At 35.6% G+C, this 15,402-nt stretch overlaps 2 protein-coding genes across 3 annotated transcripts; both read left to right on the forward strand.

The window, feature by feature from the left end:
• The first annotated feature begins 449 nt into the window (after window positions 1–449).
• On the forward strand, window positions 450–6,610 carry bbs5 (Bardet-Biedl syndrome 5). Of its 2 annotated transcripts, none has more exons than XM_059343086.1 (12): window positions 450–630; window positions 1,780–1,862; window positions 1,950–2,015; window positions 2,957–3,006; window positions 3,323–3,450; window positions 3,532–3,667; window positions 3,988–4,083; window positions 4,278–4,340; window positions 4,458–4,592; window positions 5,548–5,631; window positions 5,837–5,860; window positions 5,961–6,610. In XM_059343086.1, the coding sequence occupies exons 2-12, from the start codon at window positions 1,784–1,786 to the stop codon at window positions 6,060–6,062; spliced, it is 963 nt and encodes a 320-aa protein (XP_059199069.1). In that variant the 5' UTR covers window positions 450–630; window positions 1,780–1,783; the 3' UTR covers window positions 6,063–6,610. The 2 variants fall into 2 exon arrangements, with proteins under 2 accessions (XP_059199069.1, XP_059199068.1); XM_059343085.1 differs by lacking the exon at window positions 450–630 and adding an exon at window positions 641–794 and having other exon boundaries at window positions 5,961–6,609.
• Window positions 6,611–7,277: 667 nt separating this feature from the next.
• klhl41a (kelch-like family member 41a) lies at window positions 7,278–15,302 on the forward strand. The gene is made up of 6 exons (XM_059343114.1): window positions 7,278–8,576; window positions 9,841–9,998; window positions 11,005–11,112; window positions 11,198–11,383; window positions 13,200–13,346; window positions 14,880–15,302. The coding sequence occupies exons 1-6, from the start codon at window positions 7,491–7,493 to the stop codon at window positions 14,989–14,991; spliced, it is 1,797 nt and encodes a 598-aa protein (XP_059199097.1). The 5' UTR covers window positions 7,278–7,490; the 3' UTR covers window positions 14,992–15,302.
• Window positions 15,303–15,402: the final 100 nt, after the last annotated feature.

The raw sequence follows: 15,402 nt of genomic DNA on the forward strand, positions 1-15,402 counted from the left end.
ATCATAAAGAACCATGTGGGAAAGATCTGGCAAGAACACTGGGATTTGAATGACACAGGGAGACATCTCTATAATATACAAAAACATGTTGGGGCTGGCGGAGTAAGGAGTAGGAACCCAAAAATGTATTTAATTATTTATATTTGTATTGTAAAATGCTATGAGTTACATTATTGTTTTCCCCTTTTCCTGTTAATTTATTTATTTATCTTAATTTTCTTATTATTACTTTATTTATTTTATTTTTTATCAGTATTATTTTCTCTTTCTCTCCTTATTTTCCTGTCAATCTACTGGTTCACCACTCCAGTCCAGTAGGTGGCGGTAATGCACCTGTACGTCGGTGTACCAATCGCCAATAAAACTCAAAAGAAGAAAAAGGGGGAGGAGGAAATACCAAAATAAAAGCATAATAAAGTGTCTCACAAAAGTAAATTTTACCGTGGGGTCATTTACAAAAAATAAAAGCGTTTGGATTATACAGTACTTACTGGTAGAAGAGTATTAATAAATCCGACATTTTATATAAATTAGTGACAATAAATGTAAAAACGTGTAGTCACAATTTAAGATTAATTGAGGTAAAATTGGGGACAATATTGTCCTCTGTGCTTGCCGTCTGTTGCCACGGTGATTATGACGCTTGAGAGGCTATTCAGATTAGCCAGTCTAACGTTTAGCATTTAGCTATCGAGTATTTTGTAAACTAAGCCGAGGTTATTATCTGCAGTCATGGCGTCTGTTTTAGATGCTCTCTGGGAGGACAGAGATGTTAGGTTCGATATAACAGCACAGTAAGTCGCTGAAACTGGTTTGGGTTTTTTGCCACCGTGCAAACTAGTTAGCTCTATTACGCTAATTGGCTAACCAAAGCTAACGTCAGGTAAAGTAAATCGCCTGTTGCTCACATAAGAGTGCAATGTTTTTATCGATATTTGTGTTGCGTTATATTCTGTCGTGGAAGGCAACGTTTTACTGTTGCTTTAGCTTGCAGCTTTAGCCACATTTGTGCATTGATGTCATAAATCGTCACCCTGTTAAAATAATCGCCTAAGTCATTTTTTCATGTTTTGCAGGAAACACAAAAAACGTGTAACATATGACATTTATTGATCATTTCACTCAAAAAGGATGTAACAAAGGATGGCTATTGGCATAGTAATAACACTGTGTGTAAATTATGTAACTTAAGAGAAATAAATGACTGCAATTTTTGAACATGCTTTGTGACTTAAGCAAGATATGGTAACACTTTATTTTGAAGGTGTCTACATAAGAGTCACACTAGCCTGTCAGAAACATGACACGACAAGTATCATGAGCATTAATGTTACTTCAAAGTGTCATTAATGTTCATGACAAGCTCATTTCACCCTTATGTAGACACCTTAGAGTAAAGTGTTACCAATATTAGTGTCAACAATAAAACACTGATAAACTAAACTGATAACTAAACAATCTCCCTCTAGCTCTTCTTTACTGGGTTCTTATCTGATGCCTATGAATGTGGCAAATTGTCAAAGAAGTGATGATCTTAAATGGGTAAAAACACATGATCTGATCACCTGAGGATGTAGGCAATTTTACCATAGGTGGCCAGGGTCACGAGGAGATGGTTTAGGCAAAAAAAAAACAATTTTGACAAAAAATGACTTGGGGGATTATTTCAACAGTGTGACGAATGTTACCATTACTTAAACCAGCTGTGTTACACTTAGCTAAATTCAGCCTCAGCGCCCCAGCTATTCTTGTTTTACTGTCTATTCGTGCTGTACACAGGCAGATGAAAACTCGCCCAGGAGAAGCACTAATAGACTGTCTGGACTCCATTGAAGACACGAAAGGAAACAACGGAGATCGAGGTAGTTAGCTTCCCTGGAGGATAAAACAATGTGGGCAACCTTGTGTGTGCTGGTAATTTATAAGTGATGGTATCTGTGTTTTTGCAGGACGACTGCTGGTAACAAACCTGAGAATCATTTGGCATTCTTTGGCCCTGCCAAGAGTCAATTTGTGTGAGTATATCTTCATTATTTTAGAGTTTGACTGTCTTCACTAGCATCGCATCAACTGAATATGTCAAGTCAATTCAATTTTATTTATATAGCCCAAAATCACAAATCATAGATTTGCCTCAAAGGGCTTTACAGACTGTACATAATATGACACCCTCTGTCCTTTGAACCTCACTGCGGCCAGGGAAAAACTCCTCAAAAAAGCCTTTTAACAGGGGAAAAAGAAGAGGAAACCTCAGGGAGAGGGACAGAGGAGGAATCCATCTCCCAGGACGGACAGACATGCAATAGATGTCGTTGTACAGGGCAGATCAACAGAGTAGAATAGAGTAGATAGAGGTTGAAGGGCGAGAGGGAGGGAGGATAGAGAGACGGTTGAGAGGGAGAGAGAGACAGAGAGAGGAGCAGGAGATCTGGGAGGAGACAGCAGCAGGTGATGAGGAGCCACCATTGGCCAGTAGTGATGCCGTGAGTGTAGAGTGGACCAGGAGAGGAGCATTTCCGTCTGCCTTCTTTTGAAAATGTATAGCATTAAATACCCTAATTGGTATTATATGGACACCGTCAAAGGAAAAGTAATGTAATGTCGATTTAAGTCTAAAGTTCTTATGAATGACCAATGCCACCAATAACAGATGAATCCAAAAGAAAATAGGCATTTACCATTTGTTTAGATGAAGGTGATATCTTCATGCCATTATGTAATATCTTGAATTCAATCAACTTTATTTTAAAACTTTTCAATGAATGCGCACACGTTATATTGAGCGTTTTAAAAGAAAAAAGAAAACCATACTGAGAAACAAAATAAGAAATGAACCATCAGAAGATATTAAATATAGAGATCTAGTATGTTTTATAAGAAGCCCAGCATGGACGGAACCATGTAAAAAAATCTTGCTTACCTAAATGCAAATCTGTTTTCTTTTTGTTTTTATAAGCTGTGGGTTACAACTCCATCATAAACATCACAACAAGGACAGCTAACTCAGTAAGCCATTGTTTTATTCCTATAACTATACATTTCTTAAACTGATATTAAATCATTTAAAGAGTATTTGTCAATAACCTTTTAACATTTATTCACACACATATTCTGTTTATATTACAATCACTTAACAAATGTTTCATTACCTTAAAGTATGTGTCAAATATGTTGAGTCTTTTTATTCACAACTTTTAAAGTGGAAAATGTTTCAGTCTTATCTATGCAAGGACAAAGCCAGTGATGACAATATTGCTTTGACATGATATTGAAGTAAAAACTGATAACCATCCTAAGTTATTAATGCAGTTACATTTTATAGAAACTGCGAGGCCAAACTGAAGCTCTCTACATCTTGACAAAGTCCAACAACACAAGATTTGAGTTCATTTTCACCAATGTGGTTCCAGGAAGTCCACGGCTCTTTACTTCTGTTATTGCTGTCCACAGGTAAAACCGTGCCAAGGGAATGTTTAATTTTCTGATTACATTCTACATGTCTTACTAAATACTGCTTTTTTTTTGTTGCAGGGCCTATGAGACATCTAAAATGTACAGGGACCTGAAATTACGAGCGGCTCTTATTCAAAATAAGCAGCTGAGACTCTTGCCCCGAGAGCAAGTGTATGATAAAATTAATGGAGTTTGGAATTTATCCAGTGATCAGGTACCTGTGCTTGACATGTGTCTGTCCAAATGATTTTGTTACATTTTGCGTCTTCTAGTTTAGTTAGAATTATTTAGAACTTCTCTGACAACATACATATTCAGACTAACAGTAAACTAGCTCTACATGGCTTAACAGGTGGAGGTAAAATGTTATAAAGCCAAAACATTTTAAAGACATAGTTCAGATTTATTGAAGTGAGGTTGAATGAGGTACTTGTCCATAGTCTGTGTATTATCTACAGTAGAAGAGTTTGAAGAAGCAACTACCAACACTGGAAGTTTACACTTTAAATTTGATTTGACTTTTCTTTCTTTAAGGGAAACCTTGGAACCTTCTTTATCACTAATGTTCGAATCGTGTGGCATGCCAATATGAACGAGAGCTTCAATGTCAGCATTCCTTACCTTCAGATTGTAAGTACAACAAACTACATATCATTAACAATCCACTCCTCACTTTCCCCACTTTAAAATAAAAATGTTAGCCAGTTTCACTTTAGTCATGGACATCTACCACTGTGCCCTTTTCTGTTGTAAAATAATGTATTGTTTCTTATTCAGTCTGCAACAGTATAATTAATTTAAATATTTTATCTTTTCTCCTCAAGTGGTCTATCCGAATAAGGGACTCAAAGTTTGGCTTGGCTTTGGTGATAGAGAGTTCACGCCAGGTAAAATTGATTTCTTCTTCAGTTTGAGTCACATTCACAGAAACTGATCACAATGTAGGTGTTTGATACTTATAGTATAGTGCATGTTATACATAAATCTACTTTTTTTTTCTTCAGAGTGGAGGCTATGTGCTCGGGTTTAAGATTGATCCAGTGGATAAGCTTCAAGATGCACTGAAGGAAATCAACTCATTGCATAAGGTGTACTCTGCCAACCCCATCTTTGGAGTGGAATATGAAATGGAAGAAAAGGTAACCTGTAATCTGTGCACAATATTAGAACCAATGACTCCAAAAAACACCTCAACAGTATACAGAGATCAGTAACCTTTTAATCAGGGAAAAAACAACTGAGAGTAAAGCTTGCTTCCACAATGGTAAACTTCAAATACATCATCAAAATAAGTCCTACAACAAAAAGTGTTATACCAAACTTAAATACAACGTAAACACGAAAAAATATATATAAACAAGTGTGTTTCATTGCAGTATTCAGATATTAAAATGTCTATTTGCTGTCAAATAAATGCAGGACAGAAAAAGAACAATATCTGCCTCTAAAAAGGCCCACTTCAAAAAAAGTTTTGTCCCCACAGCCATCATAGCACTGAATAAGAATATGTAGATTCCACTGGCATCACTATATATTGTCCATGTCATGTTTATGCTGGTCTAGATGTTTTTCTGTGGTGAGAGATTTGTGGTGAGGTTTGTTATCTGTCATTTGAGGGGTTGTGAATGGATGTCATGTTTGCTGCTGTCTATGTTTTTTATGTGTTTCTCTGTGATATATGTGGGAAGAGGGATTATCTGTTATATGTTGTATATGTGGGAAGAGAGGGTATTTGTTTGTTTTTTGTTTTTTTAAATGTATGCTGTCCTGAAAAACCTGACTGTGTGAGAACAATTATCCCTTTGGGGACAATAAAGAACCTAACTAACTAACTAACTAACTAAAACGTTTTGTAATAGAGCAAAAGTAGAAGGGGATTGCAATGGAAACACTCAAGTAAAGCATTAGTAAACATGAAAAACATGTAAGAAAGTGTTCACTTTAAAATACATTTCTGCTCTTAAATTACTCATTTTCTCACACTTTTTTGTATCTGTATCACTGTAATTGTTTTGAATACTCCATTGTATCCGTCTTTCACCAGTTCAGCAGATGTTGTTGTCATAGCGCTGTTTGTCCTAACAATGATTTCAGCCCCAGCCTCTGGAAGAACTGACAGTGGATCAGCCTCCTGATGACGTGGAAATTGAGCCCGATGAGCAGACCGATGCTTTCACTGTGAGTTACACTCTCATTCCTCCGGGAGTCAATGGTTTATTTTCAGACTCTCAGAATAGCTACCGGCTAATGCCCCTCAGCATAATGAACAAACATGAATTGATGTTGCCTAGTGCTCATAACCTCAATAACCTATTATCACAGACAATATCACCCAGTTTCTTCACTATTAAATGTGGTAATTGTGTGTGTTGCTTGTCCACAGGCTTACTTTGCTGATGGAAATAAGGTAATGTTTCAATTACTTTAATCACCAGCTGTAATTTTAAAATGTGTGGTATTCAATATTGTGTTATAACTATTTTTTATTTGTTTATTGCGTTCCAAAGCAACAAGACCGTGAGCCAGTTTTCTCTGAGGAGCTGGGCCTCGCTGTTGAGAAGCTGAAGGATGGCTTCACACTTCAAGGACTGTGGGAAGTTATGGGCTGAAACAATTTGAAACATATTTATTTATAGGTCATGTTAAAAGTTGTACAGTTTATAAATAGAGTCTGCATATAAAATACAATATCAGATAACATGTAGGGTATATTTAACATCAAGATATTTGTATTAAAAGTTGTTGTAAAGTCTAAAATGTGAATTTATAATTCTGTTTGTACTGTTTAAAGTAAATAAACATATTTAAATAGATATTGGAGATTACATTTTTTAACAATGGAATAACACGTATCACACGTTCACTTGTATGTGGAAAGAACACAATGATCTCTGGCTAAATACATAACATCACAAGGTGCTAAAGTATTTTAAAACTAAAAAGAGGACTAACTGTCACCTCCTGTGGCAGCAGCTGTTCACTGATCCTGTCTTCTTGTTGGATAACCCCCCTGTGGATGTGTCACAAACATAAATACTGTAGTAAGTGGTCATTGCTGTCACTGAATCATGACTCCACACGTAGACGTCTCTAGAATACACAGGATTGTAGCAAATGCCGGCTGTATCTGTGAACACATAAAGTTCTGGAACAAATAGTCCTGTTATTACGTTGATACTTTACATAATGCATGATGTGACATTATAAATAAATTACAATGAGTTATTACAATGAGTAAATTAAATGAGACAAAATATCAATTAAATCCCCTCAGTAATTCAAACAATAAGTATAACAGTACAGATATATTTTGAAACAGAAATATCCATATGACAAAGTGCATTTAGTGTGGTTTATTTTTTATGTTTTTCTTTTTTTAGGAAATTTAAGATTCAGAGGAGTTCTTGATTGAGCTTTAAATATATATTTTTCCCCAACTAGATGCATAGATAGAAACTTTACTGATCCCAAGGTAACTTATATGACACATACAAAAAACAAACATCTATACACTCAGGAATAAACAATGGAAACAAAAATAGAAAAGCAGTAGAGAGGTTTTATTCTAGTCCCCAAAACTACTACAGAGTGACAATAGTAAATGTGACTCATAATAGAGTATGAGCTAATGAAAGTAGAGCAAATGTAAGGTTATTAAAAAGTAAAAAACCTGCAAGAATACTGGTTAACACAGATAATATAAAATACAAATAAAACAAGTCAAACACAGTATAATACAACTGTAACTATATTTCACTCTATTAGAGGAACAAGAGGAAGTGAAGTGAAAAGATCATAGGTTATTTCTGCTACCATACAACAATGTTATTACTAATCACCAGGGTGACAAGGCTCCACAGTTGTTTTTACTCTATGACAGCTGTGTGAGCTCTCCCTTTTGGCCAACTTGAATTCTTGGTGTGTGGGGTGGTCGGCTATATTTAGATGGCACACGGTTATATTGAAGTGGCTTCAGACCTGGCTGACTATAGTTCCCTGTCTTCACTAGTGTCGCAAACACTTCCTGTCCTGAAAGAATGGATCCCCACAGCATGAGGGAAGATCTGCGTCTGTTTCAGAGCACTTTGCTGCAGGATGGACTGAAGGAGCTCCTGAATGAGAACAAGTTAATTGACTGCATCCTAAAGGTTGGAGACAGGAGCATCCCCTGCCATCGGCTCATTCTGGCTGCTTGTAGTCCTTATTTCCGGGAGCTTTACTTCTCAACAGAAGGCAAGGAAACGGCTCAAATGGAGGTTGTTCTGGAGAACCTGGATCCCAATATTATGGATCAGATTGTAAATTACATGTATTCCGCTGAGATTGACATCAATGACAACAACGTGCAGGATATTTTGGCAGCTGCCAACCGATTCCAGATCCCCTCAGTGTTCACAGTTTGTGTGAATTATCTTCAGAAGCAGTTGTCCAAGAAAAACTGCCTTGCTATCTACAGGCTGGCACTGATGCTGAACTCCACCAGGCTGGCGATGGCGGCTCGAGATCACATCGCGGACCACTTTGAGACCGTAACCAAGGATGAGGACTTCTTAGAACTTGCTCCACCTGAACTCTTTGCCATCATTGGAGCGGATGCTTTGAATGTAGAAAAAGAGGAAGTGGTGTTTGAGACCCTCATGAGGTGGATCAGAAAGGACAAAGAGAAGCGTGTGAAATCCTTAGGAGAGGCCTTCGACTACATTCGTTTCCGTTTGCTCTCAGAGAAGTACTTCAAGGAGAAGGTGGAGAAGGATGACCTCATTAAAGCCGATCCTGAGATTCTCAAGAAAGTCAAGGCCGTAAAGGAAGCCTTTGCAGGGAAGCTGCCCGAGACGAAGAAGGGAAAAGATGATGAAGAAGGAGAGGAGGAAAAGTTACCCGGCTATCTGAACGATACCCGCAGATATGGCATGTATGCAAAAGACATGATTCTCATGATCAATGACACGGCTGCTGTGGCCTACGACGTCCAGGAGAATGAGTGTTTTCTTGGTGCGCTGGCAGAGCTGATCCCCCGAAACCATGTCAGCCTGGCATCGAAGAAGAACAACCTGTATGTGTTGGGAGGACTATTTGTAGACGAAGAGGACAAAGAGAACCCGTTGCAGTGTTACTTCTACCAGGTATAAAACTCACATTCATATTGCAGATTTACTGAACACATCAGGAGCCATTCCCTCATTTAGTTTTTCAAAATATAATAATGTACCATAGGCACTTCACAACACATAAATGCTCCCCTTTTTGGGTGATGGAAAACAGAAGATCCTACAGATCAGGGATGGGCAACTGGAGGCCCGGGGGCCACAGACGGCCCGCACCCTCACTTGAAGTGGCCCTCAGTACAACTACATGCATTTGAGCATGAAATCTTAAAAGTGCAGTGTAAAAATGCACAAAATTACTTCTTGCAATTAATGTTGGTCTGCTGTTCTTGCACTGAAAAAAAGAAAGAACAGTAAGTGGTTATTTTTTATTTGCTTCAAACCTTTTGTATTCCTATTTTTACTGTTCTACATGCATTTGAGCATGAAATTTGTTAAGTTACTGCACTGTAAACATATTTAAAATTGCACTTCATCATATCTGGTTAAGTGCACGGTCCTATATGTGGCCCTGTGGTAGTGTCGATGAAAAATTGTGGCCCCCTCCAGCATTTAAGTTGCCCATCCCTGCTATAGATGTCACTTTGAAGTGCGTTTGGACTGGAGGTGTACAGAGACATCATTATCTGTTTATCTGTGTCCATATAACCAACAAAATTATCTGTATCTGTATTCAAATGGAAGACTAGAAATGGGGGTAGTTTATACTGGAACTCACCTTAAACTTGGCAAGTATTTTCTAAACGTATTATTTCTACGTCCTCATACTGTACTTTTTTATAATTTCAAGAAATATAGTGGCTGACACACTGATGTGTCAATGATGGCATTGATTTCTCCTGAATAATGACTTTTGTTAGAAAATTATCTCTTTCCATCATGTTATTTGTTGTTTTTCCAATAATGTATTCAGATTTGGGTACATCCCAAGTTTGGATTATATTTTTGACAAGTTTATAGTCATTTATATTTTGTTAAACAAACATTCTAATCCAATTTTTAATAATTATTTGGGATTATTATTATTATTTTGGACTTTGGGTGACATATTGCCAGTCTGATGTACTACTGTATATGTAGGTAGAAAGTGCCGCTACAGTGCTTGCTACTTGCTAAAAGGATGTTGCAGAGATGCTAAAAGCACAAATGTGGAAGAAATGGCTTTTTCAAAAGAGAGACTTAAAGAGACAGGCACTAAAACAGAGCATTTATTAGATACTTAAAATACAAGTATGAACCTGAAAACAAACATAATATATCCCTTTTAAAATGTGTCTTTCAGTTGGACAGTCTCACTGCTGAATGGATCGCTCTGCCCCCCATGCCCTCCCCCAGGTGTCTGTTTGCTGTGGGGGAATGTGAAAATCTCCTCTTTGCTGTCGCAGGAAAAGATTTACAGTCCAATGAGTCTCATGACACTGTCCTGTGCTATGACACTGAGTAAGTTCAGAACACCAACTGTTTCACATATGCTCATTCAGTAGATGTACATGTGTGTAACTACTGTTTAACCTTCTGGAGTCCAGCTATTCATTGAAAATATACTGAACATGTTTTATTCACAGTAATAACTGTATTTATATAACAGACAAGCTGAGAAAGACAGTTAAAGTGCTATTTATGTTTCTAGACCATTTTTAAAATGTGAATTTTCTTTCTACAATGAAAACTATTACCATTTTCAATTTACATGCAAATAGACTGTTTTATAGTTTTATTTATCTATTATTTTCTCTACTGTTTTTGTGTATAAATAGTAAAAAAAAAATTAAAAAAAAAGAAGGTACATTTACATAGGTCTCACAGGAATCCGTGAAATAGCCACAGATTCGCTTAACTCAAAATCTGTGGAATAGCCACAGAATAACTCAAATTTCCATTAAAACTGACACGGATTTCGCTACAATGCAAGTTAATAACAGTCATATCCCTTTTCCTATTGGTTTGTTCCAAGTCACGTGACTTTTAAGGTCCCAGCGGTCAGAACAAAAAACATGGTGGACAGTTCTCTCATTTTTTGTGAAAAAATCAATATTTTGACTTAGTTTCTGCATAAAAATGGATTTTGATCACATTTCTAGCAAGAAATATATGTTTTATTTTCTAAATATTCACTCAGTGAATGTACATAATCACTTTGTATGTTGGAATAGCCACGGGATATGACTGTCATTAACTTGCATTGTTATTTCACTGATTCCTGTGAGACCATGTTGGTATTTTGGGTTCCTGGCAGCTTGATACTTTGTTAATTTGAAAAAAAATTGTAAAATCAGACTGATAACCAAGTTTGTGTGGAGAGAAAGGAGCCATGCATGTGATGTAAGGACAGACTGAAATATGCTAAACAGAGACAGAAATTAATGCATAGGAAGTTGACAAATTTGAACCAAATCTCCTGGACTTCAGAGGTTTAAATGCTGTTTTTATCTGAAACCCTTTTTAGAAAAATGAAGTGGAGTCAAGCTAAAAAGTTGCCCATGAACATCCACGGTCACTGTGTGGCCTCTGAGAACGGGCTGGTTTACTGTATCGGAGGAAAAACAGATGACAAGTAAGACTGCAACGCCAAAACATTATGTGAAAATAGGATTTTAACATGATACTGACCCTTCTGTGGAATCAATTTTGTCCCAAAGTAAAGCAATCGATAAGGTGTTTGCATACAACCACAAGAGGTCCGAGTGGAAGGAGGTTGCTTCCATGAAGACGCCCAGATCCATGTTTGGGGCCGTCATCCACAAAGGGAAGATTATTGTCGCTGGAGGAGTCAATGAGGAAGGCCTCACAGCTTCATGTGAAGCCTATGACTTTGGAACCAACAAGTATGTGGTTTAAAAATATTTTTTTTACTGATTTCTCTCATTGCCACAACACCATGTACACCCTCTACATCCTGTTTTGGTTGATACATCATGAAAACCTGACATATTTTAATGAAACATCATGCTGCAGAACTGAAATAGCAAAACTACAGTATATCAAACAATCACTCTTTATTTGAATAGAGCCTTTTATACAGGTTAATACAGTTCAAAGTGCTTCACAGATGACCGGCGAGTCAATAATTAAACAGAACTAGAATTTATTTTTGTTGTTTTTTTCAAACAAAAAAACACAATTAGAGCTGAATGCACGGGAGACAATTGATTATAATAATAATAATAATAATAATAAATATAAAAAACATTAAAATAAATAAAATAAATCATATAATAGATCAAATATTTTATTTTAGAAATTAATTTAAAAAGTAAACAAAAAAAGGAATATATCATAAAATATGTTCATAAAATAAAAGATAAAATCTCAACTAAAAATCAGATCTAAAAATTATATATTTGTGCAAATGTTCTTCTCACAGATTGAGAAGCAAAATATATTTTGTTAATAAGATAATAAAGCACAAATCAGAAAAATGTAATAAATTATTATCATTTGTGTAGCAGTATCTGTTTTATTTCATAGTCCCTTAATTTAACCCATAAGAACCCATGGTGACACCCGTGTAACAAACACTTTAAATCTTCTAGAATCTCCCATATTCTGCTTTATGATTCACCTTAACTCATTAAATCCCTAAGTGACGTAAACTCAACACCTTGGTGTGGTGGTCATGTGACTTTAACAAGAAGTGACTTCTCCAAAAATGTGGGTGTGACTGGAAACACAAATGTGAAAAAGTAATTTCAAAAAGCTTATTTTTTGTTACGAGGCTAAGTTTAAACCCATTAGACAATTCTAATCCGTTAATGTCCTGTATTGCATTTAACTTGTTCTGACCATATTTCCTGAACAAATGAAAGTCACAATTTTGATTTATGTTATGGAGATGCAAACAAAAAGGCAAATGGATATTTGTTTTTATTTATTATTAATGTATTATTATTTTGTTACTTAAAAACAAATCTGAAAAATAATTTGTTGTTAAACAGCACTATTAATGTCACAATTTTGATAAATGTTGTGGAGATGCAAACGGCAAATGTGTGTCTCTGTAAGCAGAAAATGTGTCTAGTTTGTTTATTTTAAAATAAGAAATATCATAAACATATTTTAAACATTTTAGACACTTTATTTTTTATTATATTTTATTGTATTTTTATATTTTATTGCTTGAAGTATGCCTAGGTTGTTCTTTTTATTTAATTGTGTTGTTATTGTCTATGTGTGTAATGCTGCTGCTACACTGTAATTTCCCAGCTTGGGATAAATAAAGTCTATCTATCTATCTATCTATCTATCTATCTATCTATCTATCTATCTATCTATCTATCTATCTATCTATCTATCTATCTATCTATCTATCTATCTATCTATCTATCTATCTATCTATCTATCTATCTATCTATATATCTATCTATCTATCTATCTATCTATATATCTATCTATCTATATTTACCATAAACGCCCAATGTTGTTATGTCACATCACAGATCTTTGACATTTAGGTGTAGTATTTTTTTTATTTTTTTTAAACATCACAATGTGTTCTATGTGGTCCACTTGGTCTGTGGTATAATAATAATTATAATTATAATAATTTTCCTTCTAGGATAAATAGGTCTGGGTTCTTATGGGTTAAGATTTTTTTTTTTAAATCAAGGAACTCTGTCTGAGATTTTGTGCACCTTGTTACAGGTGGTCACCCTTCACAGATATGCCCCAGGAGAGGAGTTCAGTGAACCTGGTGAGCTGTGCGGGGCAGCTGTACGCAGTAGGAGGCTTCGCCATGGTGGAGAACGATGACAAAGAGTGTGTACCCAGTGAAATCATCGACATCTGGCAGTAAGTGTTGATTTTTGTGCAATGTAGAATACATGTGAGACACAACAATGTCATCTTGCTCACATTTTTACAATGATAGCTCACCTCATTCTGCCAACAGTGTATTATACTGCCCCGCAAAGCCTAACTGCAGTAACTACATTTCTGGTCAAAATTGAGTTATAACTAAAAATGAAAAAGTATGACAAAGTTTTAGGTTTCATTTTTGCTTTATTTCAGAGAAATAATCATAAAAATGCAGTAACTGTGGTCTGCTTTGACTGAGACAGTGTAGTCTTGTATTTCTTCATTGTGTTGAATAGTGAAGACAAGAATAATATAAATTACAAGTGTATTTAATAGGGAAATTATTATCTAGATAGTGATTCAGTAAGTGAGATAAAATTATATTGAGACTAAAATAACATAAAAATAACATTACTTTATAATATTAATTCATTCTAAAAAACACAAATCTATGCATAGAGTTGTTAAACACTTTTAAATACACTTATAACAAAATCAATTTGAAAATGTTTATTCACTGAAAACAAAATATAAAAGCTGAAAGAAGACAACACTGTAGTTACTGCACTCTGGTTTTGCATTACTATTAGAACATTTTACAGCAATGCAAAACCAGAGTGCAGTAACTACATCTTTGGGGTCAAAGGCCAAATAAATCATCATGATTTTTTTAGCATAAACATTACATCATCGATAAATGTAGAAATAAGAATCATATCACTTACCTACCTATAAAAAAAACTCCTGAAGACCCAGCTCTTCAGAGAGCATCTTCTCTCCTAGCACTACACGATAATTCTACTCCTCAAAGAATTGTCACTAGCACTTATTGATGCACTAATAGCTCTTATTGCACTATACCTTGATTGTTTGTTGTTATTCTTCCTGTAAGTCGCTTTGGATAAAAGCGTCTGCTAAATGACTAAATGTAAGGCAAGGCAAGGCAAGTTTATTTGTATAGCACAATTCAACACAAGGTAATTCAAAGTGGTTTACATACACATTAAAAACAGCAAGACACAATTGAAAACAGTAAAAACAGTCAATTAAAACAGGGAAATAGAAATAAAAATATAAATAGGATAAAATAAGATACAGCAGGATAAAAAAAGAGATAAAATAATAAAAAGCACAAGTCAAACATTGTGTAGTTAAAAAGTAAGGGCAGTAGAGTAGAGCAGATAAGTGTTAAAGTTAAGAGTACGCTTCAGTAAACAATAGTGTTTTTAGTCCTGATTTAAAGGAGCTGAGCATTTGGGCAGACCTCAGATCTACAGGTAGTTTGTTCCACAGGTGAGGATCAGAATAACTGAAAGCTGCCTCACCCCGCTTAGTTCTTGTTTTTGGAACACGCAACAAGTCAGTTCCAGATGACCTAAATGTAAACCTATAACTAATTTGGCTGGCCAGTTAAAAAACATTAAAAAACTTTAAAGCAGTTTTTCCCAGTTTTACCCTTTGCACAGTCACTGTAGTTATGCTTTTGTAGGGCAGAATAGTGACTGAATGTTTTAACTGTCTCACCAGGTATGAAGAAGACAAGAAACAGTGGAGCGGTATGATCCGAGAGATGCGTTATGCAACAGGAGCTACCTGTGTGTCCATGAGGCTGAACGCAGCCAGAATGCCCAAACTGTAACAAACCAGGGACACACAAGGCACTTTAACTTTACTGCTGTAGGCAAGAATATTATGTACATGCTCTAATGTAGTGGCTCTTTTGTTGTTATTTCACATTTTTACATATCACATGTCACCTTTACCCATTCTGTGTGTTTTAATTAAATGTATCATGGTTTTAAATGGCTTATTTCTTGTCATTTGGACCAGACTATTGATTCTTCTAAAACAGACCACTTTAAGTTGAGAATTGCCCACTTTTAATATAACTGTTAACTGTATGTTTTCTTTTGTTAATCTGGAAATGTTTCCTCTCCTGTCAATTACAACATGTATTTTGTAGTTCTTTAGTATTAAAATATCATCTGCCACACTCTCAACGTGTCTTTTTGTCATTTACATTGGTATTTCAAGAAACAGCTCATTTACA

This window comes from Centropristis striata, chromosome 10, assembly GCF_030273125.1.
Source record: "Centropristis striata isolate RG_2023a ecotype Rhode Island chromosome 10, C.striata_1.0, whole genome shotgun sequence".
NCBI lineage: Eukaryota > Metazoa > Chordata > Actinopteri > Perciformes > Serranidae > Centropristis > Centropristis striata.